General features: G+C 32.7%; 1 protein-coding gene across 1 annotated transcript in view; it reads right to left on the bottom strand.

Annotated features, from left to right (window-relative positions):
• Positions 1-161: 161 nt before the first annotated feature.
• The window catches only part of LOC145319597 (synaptic vesicle 2-related protein-like), a 36562-nt gene continuing 10096 nt past the window's right edge, over positions 162-26627 (bottom strand). The window contains exons 2-12 of the mRNA XM_080161821.1: positions 21504-21724; positions 8926-9070; positions 8348-8480; positions 7717-7832; positions 7172-7322; positions 6550-6675; positions 3141-3179; positions 2555-2672; positions 1765-1890; positions 1288-1379; positions 162-769 (exon numbers count right to left, since the gene is read on the bottom strand). Coding sequence (XP_080017947.1) covers positions 644-769; positions 1288-1379; positions 1765-1890; positions 2555-2672; positions 3141-3179; positions 6550-6675; positions 7172-7322; positions 7717-7832; positions 8348-8480; positions 8926-9070; positions 21504-21724 — 1393 coding nt within the window. The 3' untranslated portion in view covers positions 162-643. The remainder of the gene's footprint in view (positions 770-1287; positions 1380-1764; positions 1891-2554; positions 2673-3140; positions 3180-6549; positions 6676-7171; positions 7323-7716; positions 7833-8347; positions 8481-8925; positions 9071-21503; positions 21725-26627) is intronic.

The following is a 26627-nucleotide window of genomic DNA, read 5'->3' as shown; positions in this document are numbered from 1 at the left end:
TCATAAAACTGCTTTTAATCTTGTAGTTTTTATTTTAGTATCCGTGGAGAGCTGTCTAATCTATGATACGATGTGATAAATAACTATCCTATAACTTGATTTATTGGTCTTCGCTTTTATGGATGACTTCATTATTGTTTTATTAATATTAATCAAGAAGAAATAATTGAAATTTTTATTTATATATTTTGACAATTGGTAATAATAACAATTAGTAACAAATAAATGATTATAAAAATTTACGAGTTTTGATTTATATCACAGTCTTTAATATATTACATATTTATACGTATGTTTTATAAAGAAATTTTCATACTTGACAGTAGAAAAAGGTAGAAAAACTTTAGGTTAAATTTCATGAACGAATTAGGTTTAAATATACCACACAAAAACAATTCTAATGTCTGTTGATTTTTTTCAAAATGTCTTTGTACATTACATCTTATATTTTAAAAGTTTGTCTTATGTAAGAATTTGCAGATATATAATTTACCCATTTAGCAATAAAAGCAAAAAGTCAACTTGGCAAGTTTTTTCTAAAAACTAAGTTTCTTTATTTTACAGTATAGGTTTACTTTAAAAGCAATGTTGAAATTTTCAAAACATAAATTTAACTTTAGTAAAAACTAGTAAATGTATTTGTTTAGTTTTGATCTTTAAGTTCTCTGCCCTTAGTTTCTACAGGTAGGAACCAGCAGGCAATGGTGGCCAGGATGGTGGACACTATGTACACGGATATGCCTGCTGTGTAGCTGCTGGGGAATAATACCTGGAAAAAAAGAATTCTATAAGGAATATATTACAATTTGGATGTTACACCAGATTTCATGTTCTCTAATAAAGTGAAACTTGCACTGGGCTAAAATAACATTAAACCCCATCCACCCCTTTAACATAACACTCTACCCTCCTACTGGATGAACGAACAAATAAATGAGGTCCTTACTGGCATGCAAAATTGATGACAATTTCAAAATATCCACGTATAATCTATATTCATTAATTCAATGTTTAGATTTATTAGTCCATTGGTTTTGAGATCTAAGTTAAAACCCTCGTAGTAACTGACTATCCTAGTAAAAAAAATAGCTTTAAACCACCGCGGGACTATTATCTATATTCCCTGAAGAGTGGCACCCAATCGGTTCAGCGGTTACCCCGATTTTTAGACTCAGACAGACGGACATTGTACTACTTTGTATTTTAGAAATGTGTAAGTATGTACAGCCATAAACAACTCCTAACGCTATCACCCTAATACACCCAAAAACACCCATGATACTCTACCTGAGCTATATAAGGTGTAAGCATAGCTCCCGCTCTAGCCACCCCACTACAGCTCCCAACACCCACACTTCTAAGAACTGTTGGGTACACCTGATTATAAAGTTGACTTTTTAATAATTAATTTGTGTGAGTTTTGATGTTTACATGTATTATTTAAATAATTTACAGGGATATAAAGGGATAAGCCGATGGCCGATTTTTTATGTACATCCTCAATGATAAAGAACAAAATTTTCCTCTGTAGATTAAATTTATTAGTTGAGAAGTTTGGACTCTGATAGTTTAAGCTAATCAATCAAGCCTTTATAAAAGTACCCAAAGACCATCGATTAAGAAAGCATTGTTACAAAACTGTTGGTACAACAATAATTTACAGACCAAATTCCCCTCCCTCCCAGAAAAAAATTATAAATCTAATCAATTGGACTTATTGTCAGTTTGTCGGTAATGCAATAATATTAAAAAGGCTCTTTTCCTCTGGTGTGTAGACATAAGCAGTCTGGAAGAGTCCACTGCCGAGTGCCCGGGCAAAAAACAGAATGAAGGTCATGACAGTTCTGTCAGCTGTACACCCCAGCAGGAAACATAGGACTACACTGAAACCTGAAACAGATAGAGATCATAACAGTTCTGTCAACTGTACAACCCAGCAGGAAACATAGCACTACACTGAAACCTGAAACAGATAGAGATCATGACAGTTCTGTCAGCTGTACACCCCAGCAGGAAACATAGCACTACACTGAAACCTGAAACATATAAAGATCATGACAGTGCTGTCAGCTGTACAACCCAGCAGGAAACATAGCACTACATTGAAACCTGAAACAGATAGAGGTTATTACAGTTTTGTCAGCTGTACAACCCATATCGGATCGTTTAAAAGACAGTTGTCCGCGGATATGAGAATGAAAAATTATGGGGTTAATTCATGTTTTGTTGGTTAAGAAATGAATTTTATTTTATTTTTCGTTGACAAAAGTATTTCTTTCTCACTAGAACCGGTTTAAGTCCAAGGAAAATTAGATTATATTTTATGCCATACACTGGGAAGGTAAATCTAGTTTATATATTTGCATACCGAGAAAAGAAAGGAAAGGTATATCTAGTTTATATATTTGCATTTGAGAAGATCATTAAACAGATGATAATATCAGAAGAACAGACATACAAAGTAAACCAAGGAGTAAATATCACACAGATTCAGAGATTGGTCCATGGAAGAATAATTTATCCTCCCCCTAATACATAAAGTAAAAAATATTACCTAAGAATTCAATAGCCATGGTATATTTTCTTCCAATCCTCTCTATAAGCACGAGAGATATCATTATGCCTGGAAACTCGGCTAGTGTAGTCCATAATAGGTGGTTGTAGTCGGATAACTAAATATAACAGTTTTAATTTTCTATTGCATAGCAATATTTGTAATCATTATAATAAAGTAACAGGATTTCTGTCTGTCTGTACCAAAGGATTTCGCTTACCGCAGAACCGATATTTTTAATTCTTTTTAAACTATTTTTTTTTAAGTTTTATTTTTAAATCTAAAATAATAATTGTTTAATAGAATTCGAGACGAAGCCCAATCTATACAACTCTTAATTCCTGTGACGTCATATACTGAGGGAGATGAGAGGAGAAGTGGGAAAGAAAACCCCTAAAAAAGAGATGGAGAATCCCTCATTTTTATTACGTTACAGGAATCAAAAGTGGTACAGATTGGGCTTCGTCGAGTTCGACTCCACCCTCTTCAGGTGACCCTGAATGCCTTTACTTGAGCGCACTTGCCATAGACATGATATGTGTTAGGATAGGTTAAGTTGTGTTTTGAACTATTTTAAATTACTTACACTTAAAGGTTTGCATTGGGCTGAGCAAGTTTCCTCCAACTGAAATAAAAATACATAATTATTGACATATTGATTCTTTCCCACGAGGTGCATGTCGATCACTGAAGACCTCTTCTATATTTGTGGGGAAAAATGAAATATGGGTGAAGGGTAGTTTTTCTATTGCCTGCGGGAGGCCCTAACCCTGCAGGGTTAACTAGTACCCAATATAACCTAAGCCAAAACTACCCAAAGTAAAAAAACACCACCTTCCCCCCCACCCTATTATCAAGTTTGTTTGTTAGATATAGGAGGGGGGGGGGGGGTGTTTCGATTGTCACCTTTGAGGGTAAACCTAGATATTTTTTATAAGTTATACTACTCTTCTAGTCTGGAATATTAGTCGGTTTGTAATTGTATGTCAATAAGCATTTGTCACATGATAAGAAAAAGGTTATTATTCAAAAAAGAAGGATATTAATATACGAGTAAAGTGAGAGAGAATGTAAATTATTCTCATTAGGATGTATGTCTTCCTATTTTTATAGACCCAAGGATGAAGGGTCGCTTAAGAGTTCCCAATTGGTGAACTTGATATTTTTTTATTTTTAAAGGCTAGGTGCTGCAGTCGGTTCAACAAAACTAACTATCAAAATGACTCTTTTTATGATATAATTGTCTTGTAAATTCTACAATATATAGTCTAAAAACTACTTCCTAGATACATAGAAAAAGTTTAAATATTTCATAACAAATGTAAAACACTTTACATTTAAATTGCAGGAGTTTAAATTTCATCCTTTTAGAAGTGCAGCTATTCTATAACTAAGTTTAGTCTACAAAAAAAATCATGCAGAGCATCGTAATACAGACAATTTAATACAACAAAAATGGACTCAATCTTGTAATTTTATTATTTTGATAACTGCGAAAAATTGTCTGAAATAAGATTTTTCAGTAAGAGTGAGATCTGGTTCTATTCCAGTGGATATTAATCGGGTTCGAAGCCATACTGAAAAATGTTTTAAATATATTCTGCGATAAATTACTATTAGCTTGTTATAACTGTCTTAACAATGGATATAATTATTCTTGGTAAGTTGTAATAAGAAACTAGTGTATTTCATAAATAATAAAGTAACCTTTATATAAAAGTATGTACTTTTTTACAAGGGGGACTTAATTCTTTGTAAATGAGAATAAATGTTAAATGATATGTTTAAATATGTTTGCTTCGAGTAAGTTTGAATCAGGAAATATAATCACCTTCATTAATTTTTTACTTTTTTTAAATATCTTATCTTCAATTTGCTAAAGAATTACTGGCGCTTGTTGTTACTTTAATACTTTAGGTCAGGTTAAGCTAGGTTATATTATGCAGTATGTAATGGGTACCCAGCAGGTCAGATTGAGTGGGGTTTCTTTCCTCGACTAGGCACTTTGAGAGAAATCGTTATCAAAGCTTGTGCAATAACAATGGTTATAGAATAAATGTGCATGTTATAAAGGGGAAAAATTGTCAATTTAGGTTGTTATTTCCCTTGTCATTTATTGATCAGTTCGTACATCCAGTAGGAGGGGAGGGAATGGGGTAAAGGAAGGGGGTGTGGGATCGGTTTTTTTAGCTTGCTAAAATATTTGCTCTATTAGAGTACATGATCTAAGCACAATTTTATTCTCACTATTTAAAACCACCCCTACAGTTTAAAATATTAAGTAGAATAACAAGCAGTACTTTGACAGCTGGTCAGCAGCTTTTTGGGAGCTTCTTAGCAGTTTTATGACGGCTGTCAAGCCCTACAAGAAATCAAGTACAGAGAGACTGGTTACATTACATTTCAACTCTAGCTATGAAAGAGAGATAGAGAGAGAGAGAATCCTAAATTCAATTTAAATCCAATCTAAAATTCAATAAACACTGTGTGTTGTGTATCTTGAAGTCTCAGGCATGGGAGGGAGAGGACAACTGGCGGTTAAATTAATCCACAACCCTTTTTCCACAGTACATCAAGCTACCAAAAGTATGGAAGATATATTGGGCTGTTTATTAAACTAGTCCCCAAAGTTTTATAAGTTTAGCTTTTGGGACTTTTATTGAATCTTTATTGGTTGTTTCATTAAGTTAAGTGTCTAAATAGTTTAACCACTAATTTAACATCTACAGAAGGGGTAATTTTGTGTATCATCATTGGGGCTGTACATCAATTTATCGGCCGTTGTCTTATCCCGCCTCCCTGAGTTTAACGTTCTCAAGTTATCTTACAAGGCTGAAAATGGAAGGAGTAAAGGGTTTTCATTTTCCAGCTTTAGAAGGATAGGTAATGGTAAATTGAAAAAATGGTGGGGGGGGGGGTAGATTTTGGTTAGTATATAACTTTAGGTCAGGTTAGGTTATATTAGGTACTGGATAGCCTCCCCGCAAGGTAAGTGTTCCCAGCATGGGAAATAAAACTTCACACCTCATCATATTTTTCAATTTTAATTCATTTTAAAAAAAAAGGGTGAGGGGTTACCGGTGCTTAACAACCACTTTGTGGGAAAGCACCTATTCTTTTATCCCTAATATTTTGTAGTGGCTTTCAATTGTATATTCATGTTTGGAAATTGTATACTCATTTAAGTCTACAATTTAATTTTGCTCAAGATAGAGTATAACTATACAAATACAATTTACAAAATTACTAAACTATTTAAGAAGTTTCCTAGCAAAACTGTTGGCATTCTATTGCTTGCTATGCAATTTCGAGTGTTTATGTCAACTTTGGTTTTAATTTAATAAAAAAAAACTGTTCATGGCTGACATGATATCGACAGTCTAATGATATTATAACTTCAAAATAATAACAATGGCACTATTTATTGACAGGGTTTAGGCGATAAAACGGACGATTTCTATTCTCGCATTCGACATAATTAAACAAAATTGTTTTTTCAAGCCTTTCTTATTTTAGAAATTGGCAACAGACGCAATAGCAAAAACTAATAATGATTAAAAAAGGCTAGCTAAGAATAACAGCAATATCTTAGTACAACTGTTTCGACAGGCTTAAAATCAACAAAGGTTAGGCAATATATGTACTGTAGGGTTAAGACACCTCATGTATAGGCCCCCGCAGGGGTGAGGCATAAATAAAAAAAATGTTAGGTATTTTGACCCATTAGGTCATTTGTCCATAAGATCTTAAATCTGATAAATTGATGTACATCCCCAATGATGAAACACAAAATTACCCCTTCTGTAGATTAAAGTTAGTGGTTGAAACTTTTGAACACTCAACTTAATAAACTAACCAATCAAAATTTAGCAAAAGTCTCCAAGGTTGTTAAATTAACGAATTAGAAAACGTTATTATAGTTTGGGCACTGGTGTAATAAACAGCCCAGTGTCCATTCCCTCCCTAATTATTTTATTCCACCTAAAACTTGTTACCTTTCCATTGATGGAGCACAGATTTGTAGTTTCAAATAATTCTGTTGACATAAGAACAACTCCGTAGTAAGAAAACGCGGCTACAAACCAAATCAGCCACAGCAGTAGAGTTGTTCTTCGCAGTTCCTTTAAAAAAAAAACAAGATTAGCATAGACGTCCAAGACGATTCCCCCCCCAAAAAAATTTAATTTCAAAATTTTACCCCCCCCCCTCAAATAAAAAAGATTGGTTTTATGATAACTTATATATGCCTTATTCAAATGGAAGAAAGATAATTGATCTGAAGTGTACATTTATTTTTTTATGCTTTAGAGCAAAAAAATAGAAATTCTATAACAAATTTCAAAAATCTACAAAGTTCACACAAAGAGAAACAAACACACTCAACTACTTTGACTGACGACTTTTAATGTTTGACTGACAAAGTTTTAGCGAACATTGTTAAAAAGGTCATTAAAAGGCCTTGAGGAGAAATATGAACATAGATTTTATAGGTGTAAAAGTTAAAAGCTGAATGCCTTTTTGTCCAAATAATAATAACATTTTCCCCAAAACGAATCATAGACGATCGTACATTTTGACTTATGAAAAATCTTTGCTTCTAAAAATGCGGAAAAATACCTTGGAAAGCAGATCAGCAAGCCTGCCTCTGCTCATCCAATTGCAGTCATCCACAATGAGCCTGCCCAACAACATGGACTTGCCATTTGTTTTGGCCACCCTGGTCAGATTGTCCAGGGCCTGGTCGCTTTGACCGCTGGCTGCCAGGTACCTAAATTTAGTCATAATGAACTTTTAATTGTTTGCGTCTGTAGTTCAGCGTGTTCTTCTTCTATATGTCTATAATGACTAAGAAAGATTAAATTGTTGGCCAAACAAAATATAAAACAATGAACCGTATACTAAGATTAAGTGCAGAAGCATTAAAGCAGGAGTGAAAAATTAAAGAATAGGACATGTGCTAAGAATGGTACCAAACAGGATTCCAAAGGAATACTTAAGATGGGAACCCCCAGAATGAAAACGAAGACTGAGCCAGTCAAAAATCATCTGGCGGTGGAGCACTAAAGGTTGGGCATCATGGAGGAAACAAATTACGGCATTCTCTGGAATTCATAAACAAATAGAGACGCCAATGATGCTTATAATGATATTGTGGATCTTACCTGGGCGATTCAGGTAGCCAGGAAGCTGTTATTAGGAAGGCTAGTGTTGGAAGTGAAGACAGGGCCAGCAACCATCTCCACCCAAGGGTTGGCATTATCAGCATTGCTAGAATAACCTGAACATAAAATAATAAATCATTAATTATATAAAAGTAACAGGATGTCTAGTTGTGTGTCTGTAGCCTAAGAGCTCACTAACCACTGGAAATATTTGGTTCTCATTTACAGTGAATCTTCTTTTAGATCCAGAAAAGGGTAATAACTTTTTTGGGAGAGGGTGCCTCCCCTCTTAAAAAGGGAAAGAGTAGTGTATTTTAGATCTCTAAAGAAGGGAGTCACTGTTTTAGAGCTCTTTAATACCATACAAATTATAAAGGATCATTAATAGATATTAGTAAATTTAATAATGTGGATAATTTTACAACGAAAATGGTTTTGAAACTGATTAATATCTTCTGAACCGGTGTTGAGCCATATTGAAAAATTATGTATAGTATTAAATTACAGACAATTTTTTATGAATATTGAAATATATAGGCTAATAAAACTGATTCAATTATTATATTTTTTCTATTTTAATATCAGCGGAAAGCTGTATATAATACGATGCGATAAATAACTATAATTTCACCTCTAAACAAGCGCCAAGTGCCCAGAAGCAGTCAAGAAGCACCACACACTTCCCCCTCTGCTTATTTGGCAGGAACTCAGCATATAGTGTTACTGACTGGGGTACTGCCCCGATATTAAAACCGACCATGAACCTAAACAAAAATATGTTAAAGCAGCCCTATGGATTTTAATCATTAAACGAAGAATTCTGTAACGATACGGTACAAACAAGGACACGTAGTCATAATCAAAAGTATCCTATTTTATTTATTTCTTTAAATGGTTATTCATAGATGATTACAATCTCTCTGTCGGTCAGTCCGTAACGCAATGGGGGAAATGTAATTTCTCAGCCGTTATTAAAGATAGACTGCTAAAACTTTTAGTTTAGATTCCCACATCTAATATATTCATTATTTTGTCCGTATGTCTGTCGGTCATGCTACAAAAGGTGTAAACATAAATTTTTTATTGTTTCTCTCTTTGTGTTATAAGAACTGAACATCTGCTCTTTAACTCACTTTGTCTGTTTGTCCATTTCATTATTTGTGTTGCTTCACTACTTATAAATGTTGTCATCCATGTTAAAATACTCACCTTAAACATAAAATCCACGGATAAGAAGGTGCAAATGAGCTGATGAAAGCATAGAAGAAAAGAAAACAGCCAGAAACTATGAGCGCTGTTTTCCTACCAAATCTGTCGGAGATCTTCCCCCAGAAGGTTGAACTAACCATCATACCTAAAATAAAAAATATCTTAAGAAAATGGATATTTGTTTATGTGTTTGGGTGTTCAGAAAGATATCTAAAACTACTGAACAAACAAGAGAATCTTTGACCATTTCAGGGGGTGGGGGGATATATGTGAATTCATTGCTTTAGAAATAATTTTTCTTGTTTAAATAGTGTAAGCTTTTTTTTATTGGCTTCAAAGTAATAGCAAATGTTGGGTGCAATTAAGACGTGAATAACAGGCAATTAAGTTCTTGTCATAGAAAGATTGATCTATTTCTATAAAATTTTCTTGTATTTTAAATTATAAGTTTAAAACAAATAGGACAAGTCTATAAACTAATTTTATATAAAAATTGCATATTTCCTACAAGAACTCCACATGAGATTTTCTATAAAAAAAAACATATTTCAAAATTAATTTCTCAGAAAATATGCTTTTTTAGCCATAAAAATAAAGGGAAGAATTTACTTAAAGGGGTAGTTTCACGAAATGCATTTGAACTTAATTTAGTGAACCGCATATTTTATCCTGGTTAAATGGTTAAACTACATTTATATGGCATATATTTGGAAAAATTTCAATTTTCTACCACATAGTTTTTGAAATATCAAGACTTGAAAATCGTCTTTTTAAATTGCATATATCACAAAAAGACAATTTTCAGGTCTTGATATTTTAAAAACTACGTGGTAGAAAATTGAATTTATTTCAAATATATGCTATTTAAATGTAGTTTACCCCATTAACTAAGAAAAAATATGCGGTTCACTAAATTAAGTTCAAATGCATTTCGTGAAACTACCCCTTTGGGTTAGTCGTTTAAAGAGAGTTATGGGCAATGCACACTATGTAAGAGACTATAATCAACCAGGGTTAAAGGCATAGGACAATGCAAATTTAAAGAGAGTTATAGGCAATGCAAACTATGTAAGAGACTATAATCAACCAGGGTTAAAGGCATAGGACAATACAAGTTTAAAGAGAGTTATGGGCAATGCAAACTATGTAAGAGACTATAATCAACCAGGGTTAAAGGCATAGGACAATGCAAGTTTAAAGAGAGTTATGGGCAATGCAAACTATGTAAGAGACTATAATCAACCAGAAATGAAGGCATAGGACAATACAAGTTTAAAGAGAGTTATGGGCAATGCAAACTATGTAAGAGACTATATAATCAACCAGGTTTAAAGGCATAGGACAATGCAAGTTTAAAGAGAGTTATGTGCAATGCAAACTATTTAAGAGACTATATAATCAACAGGGTTAAAGACATAGGACAATACAAGTTTAAAGAGAGTTATGGGCAATGCAAACTATGTAAGAGACTATAATCAACCAGGGTTAAAGGCATAGGACAATGCAAATTTAAAGAGAGTTATAGGCAATGCAAACTATGTAAGAGACTATAATCAACCAGGGTTAAAGGCATAGGACAATACAAGTTTAAAGAGAGTTATGGGCAATGCAAACTATGTAAGAGACTATAATCAACCAGGGTTAAAGGCATAGGACAATACAAGTTTAAAGAGAGTTATGGGCAATGCAAACTATGTAAGAGACTATATAATCAACCAGGTTTAAAGGCATAGGACAATACAAGTTTAAAGAGAGTTATGGGCAATGCAAACTATGTAAGAGACTATATAATCAACCAGGTTTAAAGGCATAGGACAATACAAGTTTAAAGAGAGTTATGGGCAATGCAAACTATGTAAGAGACTATAATCAACCAGGGTTAAAGACATAGGACAATGCAAGTTTAAAGAGAGTTATGGGCAATGCAAACTATGTAAGAGACTATAATCAACCAGAAATGAAGGCATAGGACAATACAAGTTTAAAGAGAGTTATGGGCAATGCAAACTATGTAAGAGACTATATAATCAACAGGGTTAAAGACATAGGACAATACAAGGTTAAAGAGAGTTATGGGCAATGCAAACTATGTAAGAGACTATAATCAACCAGGGTTAAAGGCATAGGACAATACAAGTTTAAAGAGAGTTATGGGCAATGCAAACTATGTAAGAGACTATAATCAACCAACCAGGGTTAAAGGCATAGGACAATGCAAGTTTAAAGAGAGTTATGGGCAATGCAAACTATGTAAGAGACTATAATCAACCAGGAATGAAGGCATAGGACAATACAAGTTTAAAGAGAGTTATGGGCAATGCAAACTGTGTAAGAGACTATATAATCAACCAGGGTTAAAGGCATAGGACAATACAAGTTTAAAGAGAGTTATGGGCAATGCAAACTATGTAAGAGACTATAATCAACCAGGGATTTAAGACATAGTACAATACAAGTTTAAAGAGAGTTATGGGCAATGCAAACTATGTAAGAGACTATAATCAACCAGGGTTAAAGGCATAGGACAATGCAAGTTTAAAGAGAGTTATGGGCAATGCAAACTATGTAAGAGACTATAATCAACCAGGGTTAAAGACATAGGACAATACAAGTTTAAAGAGAGTTATGGGCAATGCAAACTATGTAAGAGACTATATAATCAACCAGGGTTAAAGGCATAGGACAATGCAAGTTTAAAGAGAGTTATGGGCAATGCAAACTATGTAAGAGACTATAATCAACCAGGGTTAAAGACATAGGACAATACAAGTTTAAAGAGAGTTATGGGCAATGCAAACTATGTAAGAGACTATAATCAACCAGGGTTAAAGGCATAGGACAATGCAAGTTTAAAGAGAGTTATGGGCAATGCAAACTATGTAAGAGACTATATAATCAACCAGGAATGAAGGCATAGGACAATGCAAGTTTAAAGAGAGTTATGGGCAATGCAAACTATTTAAGAGACTATATAATTAACAGGGTTAAAGACATAGGACAATACAAGTTTAAAGAGAGTTATGGGCAATGCAAACTATGTAAGAGACTATATAATCAACCAGGGTTAAAGGCATAGGACAATGCAAGTTTAAAGAGAGTTATGGGCAATGCAAACTATTTAAGAGACTATATAATCAACAGGGTTAAAGACATAGGACAATACAAGTTTAAAGAGAGTTATGGGCAATGCAAACTATGTAAGAGACTATAATCAACCAGGGTTAAAGGCATAGGACAATACAATGTTTAAAGAGAGTTATGGGCAATGCAAACTATGTAAGAGACTATATAATCAACCAGGGTTAAAGGCATAGGACAATACAAGTTTAAAGAGAGTTATGGGCAATGCAAACCATGTAAGAGACTATAATCAACCAGGGTTAAAGACATAGGACAATACAAGTTTAAAGAGAGTTATGGACAATGCAAACTATGCAAGAGACTATAATCAGCCAGGAATGCAGGGATCGGAAATGGATATTTGAATATTTAAGGAACCAAGAAATAGAGGGATAGAACAATGGAAGGTTAACTAAGGTTAGGAGGAATGCAATATATGATAGATAACCTGGAAAACAGAGTTTTAAAAATATTTAGATTGTAAACAAGTTAAGACCCAAAAAAAAGAGAAAACTGGAAACCAAATACTCCAATATACAGGGTAGATCAAAGACTTTTAAACTAGGTACTGTCTAAGGCCTTAAAATTGTGCATTGGAGTTTATGCAAAAATGAAACTAATTGTTATTAAGTACTAACTGACTGACAGTATCAAGTTTAGATGTATAGCCCAGACAATCACCTGGATCCACTGTTGGGGATCATTTTCATCTTAATAATATTAATGTTAATATTTCCGACCCTATTGGCTGATAATCAAAGACCTTATTGAAAGACGGCACAGAGTCTCCGGTGTGGGGACATACAATTATATAACCCCTTCCCCCTCTATTGTATTACTTTAATGGGCACACAAAAGGTGAGGAATCTTAACTTGATAGATTACTTATTTCATTTAGCGTGGAAATAATGAAGAAAAAGTGCATAATTTCAATGCACATATTTGCAACACATTTTCTCACGAATATATGTATAGACAAATAAATATAGATAGAATACTTGGTTTACAAAATTGATAAGGAATGGCATTTAATTTTTACACCCTTCTAGACTCACACTTTGCTTATAAATATCTAGGCAGTCCACTGGTAACAATTGTTTCAAATTAATTTATTTATATTTCTCTCTTTTGGATATCTCATTTATTTTTTTGTGAATTAGCTATACAATTGACAAAACATAGACTTCAAGGGTGAGGATAAAGGGATGTTTACCTCCCCAAAACCTTTGAAACGTCTCATTTAATCCCCCTCAAAATGATAAAGATACATTAGATTAACCTCCACAAACCTTGGAAACCCTTTATTTTACCCCCATCAAAAAAAAAGCTTGCAAGTCCCAGGTAAGTCAACAATCTTTAAGGGACTAAATGTTGATTTGCCTGTCCTTTTATGTCTATGTTAACTGCATGTCTTTGCCAATATGGAATAGTTTTACGTATTTACGTTCTTCAGTAGTAGGGTTAAGGTGGAGTTTTTAAATTTCTATTTAGTTTAGAACTCCACCATAACAAGATATTTATCATTACTTGGATCTTCTAAATGTACTCTAATAAAGTGAAACTCGTAGATGGCTAAAAAACGACCCCCATATTGTCTGTAATATGGAAATATAAGTGCATTTTCAATATGGCTGAGAGCTGGCTCTAATCCAGTGGATATTAATCGGTTTCGAAGCCATACTAAAAAAAAATTAATCAAGATTTGATAAAACCACTACCAAAAGTTTCGATTTGCAGATCGTATACGGTATCGTCATCAATTTTCAATTTCTTTATAAAGAAATATTCGTTATATTCTAAAATGTTTGAGAGCATAAAGTAAATAAATATATGTTGTAAGGAAACATGTACTTACTTATTTTATATTTTTGCATAGTATATAATGTTTAATAAAATATAATAAAAGCATAACAGATTTATATAAGCTAAACATTTTGCATATGGTGCATTATTTGCCAAATGTACCACTTTTCTGCACTACCTCTCCGATTTTGTTAATACTCTATATTTTGGTCCGTTGGGTCATTCAAGGATGCTGGATGGCCAAAAAAAAGTTTCAGAGTCCCTAAATGTCTAGATATCTAGCTATCTATGAAGGTAGGTAACAAAAATGTAAAAAACACCCATTTATTCACAATTTTAAAAATTATTTTTTAATCAATCTTACATCCAATCTATACATTTTATACACCAAAATGATCGTTTATTCTTGTAAAAAGCGCACATAATGCTATTTTGGCCAAAACTCTAATTTTACAGGGTGGCCAACAAAAAGTGTATTTTGGATATCTAGCGTAATACCCAAAATACCTGTCCGAAAAAAATCATTTTTTTTTGGCTTAACTCCTGTGTTTTATCTGTGTGCATATGTGGTATATAACGGTTCAGACCACCAGGGACTAAAAGGTTGTCAAATTTCACTTTGGGACACCCTGTAAATGTGATTTTTGCGTCTGTAGAGCTAAAACTTGGTCCAAATTGGCTATTTTTTTCAAATTACTCTAATATGTGTCTTAGTATGTTTGGCCATAGTGTTTTCTGACCAGATCAATATTTTCATATTTTTTGGACACCCTGTATTTTCAAAAAAAGAGAAAATTTTTTTTGTTTTTTTTTTAATTTTTTTTTCTATTTTTAAGTTACTTAAAACTGTCATATAGATACAGATTTTGTTTAATAACATTAATATTTGCCTATTTTACAATTTTTACACTTTTGGGACACCCTGTGCATGTTTTTGAAAAATGATGGTTTTTTCCCATTTTTTGGGGGAAGGAGTCGTTTTAGGGCCATAGACTGTTTCTTCATTTTTGTAGAACTCTTCAAGACACATCATTTGTTAATAATGCAAAAACCGCAAAAACCGAACCGTTTTGCCGTTATTCACAGCCAAAGGTGGAATTTTTTTACGTTTTTGCCGTTCCGGAGGTTGTAATGGGCATTTGTGGTAAGAAAACGTTGATTTATCTAAAATACTTTTATTTAGGTAATTTAATTTACTAAATTTCATATTAAATAAAATTTTTTGTGCAGCTAACCGTTTTTTGTCAAGATGGATTTCAATTGTTAAAACAAGAAAATGAAGTGAATATAACATAAATAATTGCTATAACATAAGTGAAATTCCTTTTGACAAAAATCGGTTGGATATACAAAAAAGTTTACTTCACATGAAATTTAGTAAATTAAAATGCCTAAATAAAAGTATTTCACAATTATCTTGATAAATCAACGTCTTCTTACCACAAATGCCCATTAGAACCTCGGGAACGGCAAAAAACGTAAAAATTCTGCCTTTGGCGGTGAATAACCGCAAAACGGTTCGTTTTTCGCGGTTTTTGCATTGATAACAAATGATGTGTCTTGAAGAGTTCTACAAAAATGAAGAAATAGTATATGGCCCTAAAACGACTCCTTCCCCCCAAAAATGGGCAAAAACCATCATTTTTCAAAAACATACACAGGGTGTCCTAAAAGTGTAAAAAATTGTAAAATAGGCAAATATTATTGTTATTAAACAAAATCTGTATCTATATGACAGTTTTAAGTAACTTAAAAATAGAAAAAAAATTTTAAAAAACAAATATTTTTTTTCTCTTTTTTTGAAAAAACAGGGTGTCCAAAAAATATGAAATTATTGATCTGGTCAGAAAACACTATGGCCAAACATACTAAGACACATATTAGAGTAATTTGAAAAAAATAGCCAATTTGGACCAAGTTTTAGCTCTACAGACGCAAAAATCACATTTACGGGGTGTCTCAAAGTGAAATTTGACAACCTTTTAGTCCCGGGTGGTCCGAACCGTTATATACCACATATGCACACAGATAAAACACAGGATTTAAGCCAAAAAAAATGATTTTTTTCGGACAGGTATTTTGGGTATTACGCTAGATATCCAAAATACACTTTTTGTTGGACACCCTGTAAAATTAGAGTTTTGGCCAAAATAGCATTCTTTTTTTTGCACCATATAAATATTATAAAATAAATTTTCTTTCCGTAAATAGAAAGTCAGTCGTTTGTGTGTGTTATACTTTATATTTTAATCCTTGTTTGATTATTCCTTTGACATTTAGGCATACAGAATTAAACTCTAAAGCTAGGATTTGTACTTTTGAAGATAATTTTATCTTTAATTGGTTTTTTTACGAACAAGGATGATAACATCGATAAAAGCGAAGCTCTGAAACGGTAGGACAATCAAACATTACCAGATTGTCAGAAGTGAATAATCAGAATATAAATTTATTAAAGTCGTAACGAAATTATAATTAAAGTTGAAAAACTGCTTAAATACAGGATACTGTTCAATGACATACTAACATCTTTAGGACTTGATTATAGAGATGCTTCGCTTATAACATTGTACTTTGTTGTCCTAGGAATCAGTATTGCAAATATCAGATCAATCGAATAATTATATCACATAAAAATTAGCCGTTAAAGTTAAAAACCAATATATTTAAAATGATGTACGGACATTCTAGTAACTATTATAGAGTTGCTACGCTTTCAAAATCGTACCTAACTACTACTGGAATCACCATGCAAGTTTGAAATCGATATGGCAATTCTAACATGCTTAAATTAACGGAAAGAGCTAACAGTTCCGAACGGACGGACGGACTGACCCTTGTCATAGAAAAGCTTCGCTTTTAACAAGCTTTTTGTGTTATGCAATTGTTTCTTTGCAAGTAGAGTAGAGTATTTGAATCAATTTGTTCTGTTTTATTGATTACAAAATTGTGAAGCTAAGTTACTTTAGATGCACTAAATTACAAATATTACATAAGAATTAGATCAACCAGAATTATACAAAATTTTATTTATCTTTCTATTATATAAAGTAGTAAGGTTTTTGTCTGAAGCTTTATTATATAAAGTAGTAAGGTTTTTGTCTGAAGCTTAGGATTTCAATAACTAATGAACTGATTAAGCTTTTATTTTTTAAGGAATCTTCACATAGGTCACGAGATTGTTTTGGGCTATATAATTTTTAGATTTAAGACTTGGGATGGTTTAAGGCTATTTTTCTGCTCTCTTCTTACACTTTAGAATTCAAAGCCCCAAGATGCTACAGGTGCAGCAGCTAGTCCCTCTAATAAAGCAATTTTAGTAGTAAAAATCTTCTACATTTAATCTATAATGTCTGCCAGTCTTTGTTTCTTGTCAAAAATACAAAATGGTAAGTTCAAGGCATAACATTTAATTTTGTCATACAAAAGACGGTAAAAATATGGGTTGTATAATTAAGATTGGAAGTGTGGTGAATTCCTTGTCCAAAAGACAGGTGCAACTCTCAGCCATTCAGGTCTAAGACCACTAGACAAACTTAATTCTTTAAAAAGTTGATTTTCTATTTAATACACAATTAGAACAAATACAGTACTAGTTTGTAATATTAAATTGAAATATGAAAAAGTCTTTTGTTCTTTTTAAGTAATTTAAAGTCCAATGTCCCTGCATCCCTCCCAGGACAAAACTGGTCCGACTGGACGGTTGACATTACAAGCACTGTACAAATTCTCGCCAATAACAATCTAACAAGATAATAGTCTGAAACCTGCTATACAAATGTTGAAAATAAATCTTTCTATTCAAAATATATATGTGCATCCAGGATATATTTGGTTCATTAAGCTCACAACCTTTCAATTCACTTCAACATACAATTTTATTACAACATATTTTAACGAGGAACAAGGCTGACAACATTCTTATAAGCAGAGAAGCTCTATTATCCAGAAATTGGTTATACTTTATCAATAACTAGCGGCTTCGCCCTCCAGCCTCTAGGGGGTTTGCCACAAGAGAGAATTTTTAAAAAGTTTAGGTACCTAAACAATAAAATTAGGTATCTAAAGATAACCACCACAGGACCAGTATGTATATTACCTGAAGATTAGAGCCCAATCAGTTCAGTGGTTACTGAGATATTAAGTTCAGACAGACGGACAGACATCGTTGTACTTTGTACTATATACTAGCGGCTTCGCCCCTAGCCTCTAGGGGCTTTGCCCCAAGAGGTAATTTAAAAAAACTGTGGAGGTGGTGATGCAGCACCAATGTTTTAATTACCTAAAAAAAAGTGTACCACCCCCAAGAAAATAGGCTAAAACCACCACAGGACCAGTAGATATATTTCCTGAAGAGTAGAATCCAATCGGTTCAGTGGTTACCGAGATCTTAAGGGACAGACGGACGCATGGACATCAAGCTACTTTGTATTATAGACAGTGGCATAGCTTTAATTATAAATGCAGAATCCTGTTCTTTTCTATATCTTTAAAGAGTTTTAAAAGCAGCTGAAGACTTCTATTTTATTTTTATTCAAAAATGATAAATTTAAAGTTAACAATTTGTGATGACAATTTTAACAAGGATCATACTGTGTGCTAGACAGGTTGGAGGTTTTGCAGGGAGGAAGGGGACATTAAGCTATTTATAACACTAGTTCCTTAAGTTTTAACATAACATTTTCTTATTCGTTGGCTTTATGGACTTTTATTGAGTTTTAATTGGTTGATTTATTAGGTTCAGTGCCCAAACGTTTCAATCCCTAATTTTATTATACAGAAGGAGTAATTTTGTATATATACATTGGTGATGTACATCAATATATCAGCAATTGTCTTATCCCTTTGGATCCCTGATTTTGACATCTTTTCTCTAAATTGATATTTAACACACCACAACATAATGTTTAGAAAAATCATCTATATTATACTAAAGTCACAGGGTGTCTGTCTGTAGTTAACTACTAAACAGGTATGAATTTTCCCAACAGTGAAGCTTTCCATAAGTCCAGTTGTTTACAATAATAATGCCTAAAAACATGAAGTTAAATTAAACTGTCCTTTAAGATATGATGTGAATTCAAATGTTTATAAGTTGAGTTTTAGCATTCTTATAATTTTTTTAAAATTCATCTTAATTACAAAGTATAGAACTGTCCAAATTAAGTGTAACTGTCCCAAATAATTTAAAAATAAATATTAATCTGTAGATCAAATTTGAATTGATTTTTTTTTAACATTTCTCGAAACAAATCTTTATTATCAAGTGCAGTTATGTCCAAATAAAGCCTAACTGTCCAAAATGATGTGAAAATAAATGTTTATCTGTTGAATTGAAGCATGCTTAACTTTAGCTTTAACATCTAACTTAGAACTTGGCACCAAAAGCTTGAAAATATACAATTTACAAAACTTTAAACTTAAAATTCCGATAAGGAATTGGTAATGCTAAAAACAATCTTTAGAACAAATATATTTTTTTATTTCTAGACATTAGTATCTTAGTGTATGTAATATAAAACAAATTCATAAGTTTTGGTGGTTAACAACTTAGAGCCAGACTTTCGTTTTGGGTTAGAGGTACTAAGAACCAAACTATTGCAGAAACCAACACTTTGATGCATGACCTTGGTATGGAAGTCGTAACTGTGTATTGTAATAAGATGTGTCTATTTTCAGCTAAAAAAAATCCCTCTAATCTTACTAATAATTTCGCACATATTTTCATCTGTGTTTGGCCTGTCTTGAATTTTTTTGACAATATACATTCTATCTCCTTACAATTTGTGTATGACCAAACTAGAAACCCAGATTTTGTATTGTGTATCTGGGTTAAGCCGCCGTCACCAGCAGAGCTGTCAAGCAGGTGTCAAGTTTAAGTCTTAGACCCAGTTGTGTCCTTTCTTTGAATTTGAATTTATCTGTGCATATTTTTCAATTCCTCATATAAAGAAATTTAAATTTAAAATTTACAACAACAAAAAATTTGTTTTCAATAATTCTTTTCTTTCCTTTTTTCAGCCCCAAGTCGGACTTTTAATAATACTTAGCTAAAGCTGCTAAAACAAACAAAAAATTCTATCGCAGCTTTTTTAATATTTTCATGAAAATTCACGTCAACCAAGACCTTTTTCTTTACTAAAATAAATATGTAATCTTATAAATTATAGTAATGTATTAATTGTATATGTTGACTTAATTCAATGTACAAACGAGAGGCAAAAAATACATTTTCTTAGAAGAATGGAAAAATAGTTAGATAGATGTGAATTATTACATAGAGTTGCTATTCGTTCTAAGCAGTGTCTACCTTGAATAGGAAAGCCAAGGACGTCTAAAAGGGGTGGGGGAAGTGGTGATTACCCCCTTCCCCTCCCCCGAACAATTTTTTTTGGGGGGGAAACCCCCCCAAATGAAAAAGCCATTACAAAGATGATTCAAATTAAATTATCCTTCTAAAAGAGAAACTGGTTGTCTGTCTGTGTGATCTTGCTCAACGGTCAATCTTACAGTGAAGCTTCTCACAGGTCCAGGGAAGGTTTATATATATTTTGTGTGAGTCTACCACCTACATCAAATGATAAATAATCCCTTAAAATTAAATTAAAAAGAAAAGGTCGACTTCTCCCCCTTGAATTGATTTTAGAGAAGCTTAGACGAAGACCAAACTGCATAACTTTTGTGTCACTTTTGATTCCTGTGACGTCATAAAATGAGGAAGATGAGAGGAGACGTGGGAAACAAAACCCCTAAAAAAAAAATGGAGAATATGACGTCAAAACTGGTTATGCAAAAGTTATGCAGTTTGGTCTTCGTCGAAGCTTTGTTTTGAAATAAAAAACAAAGAGAGGGATTAAACTGGGTCCAAAAATTGTGCTAATCCAGCAACATTTTAGTTCTACTAAACTTTCTGTTTCCTCTTTAAATTGTCGCACAACTAAGGCTTTACATTTGCATAAAAGCTCTAATTTGCATTTAAGTTGGATTTTTATAGCTTCTCCCCCAACAATCTTGGCGCTATCTTTTCTCACTTTATATGCAAGGAGGGAGGGGGCAATGGGATGTTGATTAGTTTCAAATTTTTTTTTTATTCCTGTCTAACTTTCCTAACATTTTGGGGATTTTTTCTTGAATTTTGATTGGTTAGTTCATTAGGTTGAGTGTCCTAACGTTTGTAATCTACAGAAGGGGTAATTTTGTGTATCATCATTGGGTATGTAATTCAATTTATCGGCCATTGTCTTATCCCTTTAGATCCCTGCTTTATATGAGAAATATTTTCTTTAATATTGCAACAACAAGGAATTTATAAGATTAGCTTCTAAATAGAATGTTTAGTATAAAAGTTAATAGTTCTGTTTTATTGTGGACATTTGGAAGGAATAAAAAGGTTTTAAGGGTAGAAGTATTGCCATAGATGGTCAGTTAGATACATAAATGAACTTCAAGCGACACAATTATTGGATAATAAAATATCCTAAAATAAAGATTTATCATTTAACTATTTATATTTTATACTTTACGCTGACTTATAGTATATAATTAAATGGGGAAAAAATGCTCCCATCATACCAAAATGTGTACACATTTGAAGCCAATTATGTGGTCAAATTGAAGTCATACTAAAATTATGATTTTTAAGTTTCTCAACTTACCTATGAAAACGACGGTTGTGAGGAGGGCCTGCTTGTACCTGCCAATACCCCACTGGCACGTCATGCTCATAGGCAGCACCGACAGGATCATCATCTCCATGCTGTCCGCCATCCAGCAGAGGCCCACCACGATGGACAACAGGATCTGGAAGCGGCCGAAGCCGATGGCGTTAATGGCCTGGGTCACTGTGAATGTGTCGTCAGGTACAGGAACTACACCACTGAAATATATTAAAAACATTAATATTATTTCGTGGATTTTATCGTATTTTAAATGGTTATTTTGTTATACTGAATAAAAAATAATAATGCTATTTATTGCATCATATTATAGACAGCTTGTCGCAGATAATAGAACTTTTAAAAAAAAGATCAAAACCAGTTTGGTTAGCCCCGAATTATTTTGTCACTAAAGTGATCATAGGGCAAAATTTGTTTTTTGCCATGTAATCGCACATTGTCAGATTATTTGGAATATCCTTCTTGGCTTGATCAATATTACTAAAAACGATAAATATTAAAGCTCTCAATATAGTTATAGAGTAGATAATTTAAATAAAATATAAATGTCTTGGCTTTCTCTTTAAACATTAAAAAAAATTAGATATAAAAGTTTTACTGCATATGTAATAAACTTTCTAAATGACTTGTGGTTTTAATAAAACAATTTGCATTTGTTTTCAAGACTTTAAAAATTTAATACAACAAGAATTATGTTCATAGGAAGCGCAGCCAAAATAAACCAAATATATAAAAGAGAAGTGTCAAATTAGAAATTTCAAAGCCTAAGGGAGGTTTCAGAATTGTTTGACCCAAATGAATAGGATTAGTTTTTAAAAAGGGCTTTAAATCATCCAGGTTACAAACAGTCGGACGTATGTATTGACCCTAATACCAGAGAAGCCTTGCTTCTAACAACAAAATGTACATAAAGCAAAAAATTAGAGGGGGCACCACCTATAAGTAACTCTACCCACGGTGTGGGGATACTGTGCCAACTTTCAATTGGGTCTTTGAATATCAGCCAATAATGTCAGAAAATAAACGCAGCCAAGATGACACAACAGAGCAGAAAGCAATTTTCTATCAGACGAAAAATGTCTATGTTTTGTTTAATGTGTCGAAATTGTGCAATTAAGTTTTGTTATATTATAATTTATGTCTCTAATCTAAGTCAGGCGAAACATATCTCAAATTAAAGTTAGGTCCTAGAGTCGTTCAATTTCATGGTGTCACAGTATAAACAAGGATTTACAAATATTGAGTGAAAGGTCTTTACATTAAGAATCAGTAAAAGTTTGAACAAAAACTAGATATTATATTTTTGTAAGCTACTGAAAATGCAGTATACAATTTATAAACACTAGCGGCTACGCCCCTAGAAGCCTCTAGGAGCACTTAAGGTAGGAGGGAAAAAGTCAACCTTCTCCCATTTTAAATTTGAGTTTTAAAAGAGTAAGTAAAATTTGGGGGCGAGGGGGTTGAAGACACCCTCCCCAAAAATAGTTTAAAACCTTCCCAGGACCTATAAGAAGCTTCACTGTAAAGGAAAACAATATCGGTTCAGCGGTTAGCGAGATCCTTCGGGACAGACAAAAAACGCTTACTACTTTATATAATAGGATATATATATTTTAGTTGTACGCAATGATAGGAAGTCTACGCATGTAACTTTGTGCCTTAATGTCATAGGAGTCCCCATCACAGTTAGTAGTACCAATCTTTCATATTCTTAAATATTTAGAGTCGATCAATTAGATAAAAGGTTAATATTTTCTAGTTATTATTAAAGATTTATAAGTTTTCAAGATCGTACATAATTTAAACGGTCCAATATGGCTAAATAATGGATATATTATAAAAGGTAAAAAATTGTCGTAAATTTTATTTGCTAACATAAAACTCAGTAATTGATCATTTCGTTTATTCAGTAGCTGAGGAGAGGATGGGGTAGAGGGGGTACATGGGGGTATCGTTATTTTAGCCCGCTCAGTTTTACTTTATAAGGAAACATAAAAATCTGGTGTAACATCCAAGAAATAATAATTCCATTGCCTAGATTCACGAACAATGATAAAATTTTTTTTGTGATTCTCATGTTATTTGTGTGACTTTGGAAACTGGGAAACCAGAATAGTTTGACAATTTTCTCGTCGGAGATGCCAGTAAAATAAATTATAACAGCTGATTATTTATCGAAAACATGAACTTAGTGATTTAGGGTGAAGTAGCTTGGTTATTTTTACTATTTTCAAAAAATATATGTCTATATTGTTTTCAATCAGCCCTAAATGTGCAAACTAATCATACTAAATAAATAACTAACTAAATAACATCCCCCAAAATAGTTATAAACATCTCCAGTACCTATAAAGAGCTACACTGTAAAGGAGAATTATATCGGTTCAACGGTTACCAAGATATTTTGGTACAGACACCAGATTCTGTTAATTTTATAAATATATTTCTTCATATATATTATTTTATAGTCGTTTACAAAGTCAAACAAATGGTAAATGTTGTGTAACTCTCCGAAGTTATCAACTTATTATTGTCGTAATTATCATTAACTTGTCGCCTCCTAACTCTCACAATTTATCTGTTGGTATTATTCTTATTACAGCCTAGTGGACCATCCCCCCAACCCCCGTATTCTCAAATACTTGCTTCTTCTACTTTATGGAGCCAGGGATCCCCACACACAAAATTGATGATACACAGAATACCCATTCTGTAGATTACAAATAGTGGTTGAAACGTTTGAACACTCAACTTAATGACCCAACCAATCAAAATTCAATAATAGTCCCCAAAGTTGTTAAGCCAACGATTAAGAAAACGTTATCAGGAAACTTTAAGGACAAGTGTAATAATCTTGTAATAATCATGATTGAAGCTATAATCCTAACAGAGGTAAATTAATCTTTATTTAACTTGATTAAACTAATCTAAAATAGGCCCCATAATAATAAGCTTTTCTCTCCAAAAAGGGATGTTGGGGTGTTTTTTTGCTTCACGGACTAATAAAGGGATATTGCTTATCTGTTTTATTTATCTGATAAAAAATGAAACTCTTTTCCAGCTTTTGTTTTATTTCATCAAGCAGCGGGTTTCCTATGGAGTATTAATCTTTTAAGTATTTCCCCAGGGAGGTATGGGACATTGAGCTATTTATTACACGAGTCCCAAAAAAATTTATATCAACGTTTGATTATTTGTTGGCTTAACAAGTTAGGCCTTTCGTTAAATTTTAATTTAGTGGTTCATTGAGTTGGGGGTCCAAATGTTTCAACCACTAATCATAATCTAATGAAGGGAAAATTTTGTACATCAATTTATCGGCCTTTGTCTTACCTCTTTAGATCCTTGGTGTTTCCAACTTTACAGTTTCTCCTTAGTAAGAACTAGTGACGTCGCCACTTGCCTTTAGGGTCCTAGCCCCACACCACAATGAATAATTCAAAATATTATCTTCTGTCCCCCCCCCCCCCCCCCTAGCATGAAAATAGCATGAAACCTTCGTATGACCTGTAAGTATGTTCCACAAAAAGCGGTGCCCAATTGGTCCAGCGTTTAGTGAAATATAAAGCTTTATCCGAACGGACGAACATACAATATTCAACTTTGTTTTAGAAATTTAAGTCTATTTCAAGTATTAGAATTTACTTTAATTCAAATTATATTTTTGTAAGTGGTCCCTAGGTTTTTTTTGGACATAATTGTCCAGATTCCAATATTTCTAAAAATCTTAATTTAATATTTTTAAAAACTTTTGTAATTTGTAACATGAGCATAATGATGCATCATATTGCATAAATTATGCATGGTTTTTACACAATATTTTAGCAAAGCCAGCGACTCTGTGCATAATTTAATATTCGCAAATATTAAAACAATGTCTACGGCTACAATAAGCGCAATATTAATCTTTATGAAGAAAGAAAAAATTAATAGATATATGTGTTAATTAAATTATTTTGATGCAATAGGAGCGAGGTAAAGGGGAGTTAATTCACCCCATATTATAAAACATTGATGTTTGTTGTCTGTAGCTTAAGATTTCAATCACAACTGAACTTTTTGAGTTCTCCATTTTATTGGAGGTTAACATAGGTCCTGGGTTGATTTTTGGCTATTTAAGTTTTAGATTTATGTCTACAGGTTTTTTAAGCTTTCCGTTAGTATGCAGAGCTCTTTTATGTTATGATCACAGCCACTGCACTAGTAACATATAATTTATTTAATTTCAGGGAGGTAAGGAAGTTTTATAATAATCTTTTTCTTAATCGGTAAGTATTTTAAGTGAATTTTTATTGCTAGGTTTATTGCTTGGTGTCCCAACGTTTCAACCACTAATTATAAAATAAAGAAGGGATTATTCTGTGTAACATTCTTAGGAATGTACATCATTTCATCGGCTATTGTCTTATCCCTTTAGATCCCTGATTTATTTCTAGTGTATTGATATTTATGTTTAGGTTTTGTCAACCAGTAAATCCATGTGCAGCAATACAGGGATACCATAATGGACAAGAAATTACTTTTCCCTCTAAATATGGATTTGTAAATGTCTGCCTTAGGTAACTTTGGCAAATCTTCCTTTTATAGATTAAATGGATATAAAAAACGTGGATACTGTGATAAGGAAAATTTTGTCACCAATTTAGGTTGTTAATATAGTGTTCATTTATTGGTCAGTAGGTTTCTCCAGTAGGATGGGAAGGGATTGCTGGGGGATATTGTTATATTACCCAGCAGGATATACCATCTTTTTAGAGTAGGCGAATATCTGGTTGTAAATTTATTTATCTGCCATTGTCCCCTTCCTCCCTGAGTAAATCCATGTCTCTCCGTATGATTTATTTTTATTGTTCTGTATGAGTACCAAAATAAGAATGGAAAGAATATTTGAACATTGTTTCAATGCTCTAAGTGTATTGATATCAAAGAATATTTAATCTATTAGGTAGTAAGATTTTGTTTATTTTCTCGTTTCTATCGCACTAACCAGTCAACCGGATAATTTTAAAGGTGCTTTACATTAATCCCATAATAGTTTTAGGCTAATCTAATTTTAAAATTCAAGTCTTGGATTTTTTTTCTCCTTAGATATTAATTATAAAT

The sequence above is a fragment of the Acartia tonsa genome, chromosome 1 (genome assembly GCF_053477335.1).
Source record: "Acartia tonsa isolate MP-2025a chromosome 1, ASM5347733v1, whole genome shotgun sequence".
Lineage (NCBI taxonomy): Eukaryota > Metazoa > Arthropoda > Copepoda > Calanoida > Acartiidae > Acartia > Acartia tonsa.
The sequence above is the reverse complement of the archived record's forward strand: the minus strand, read 5'-3'. Positions and strand labels throughout refer to the sequence as shown.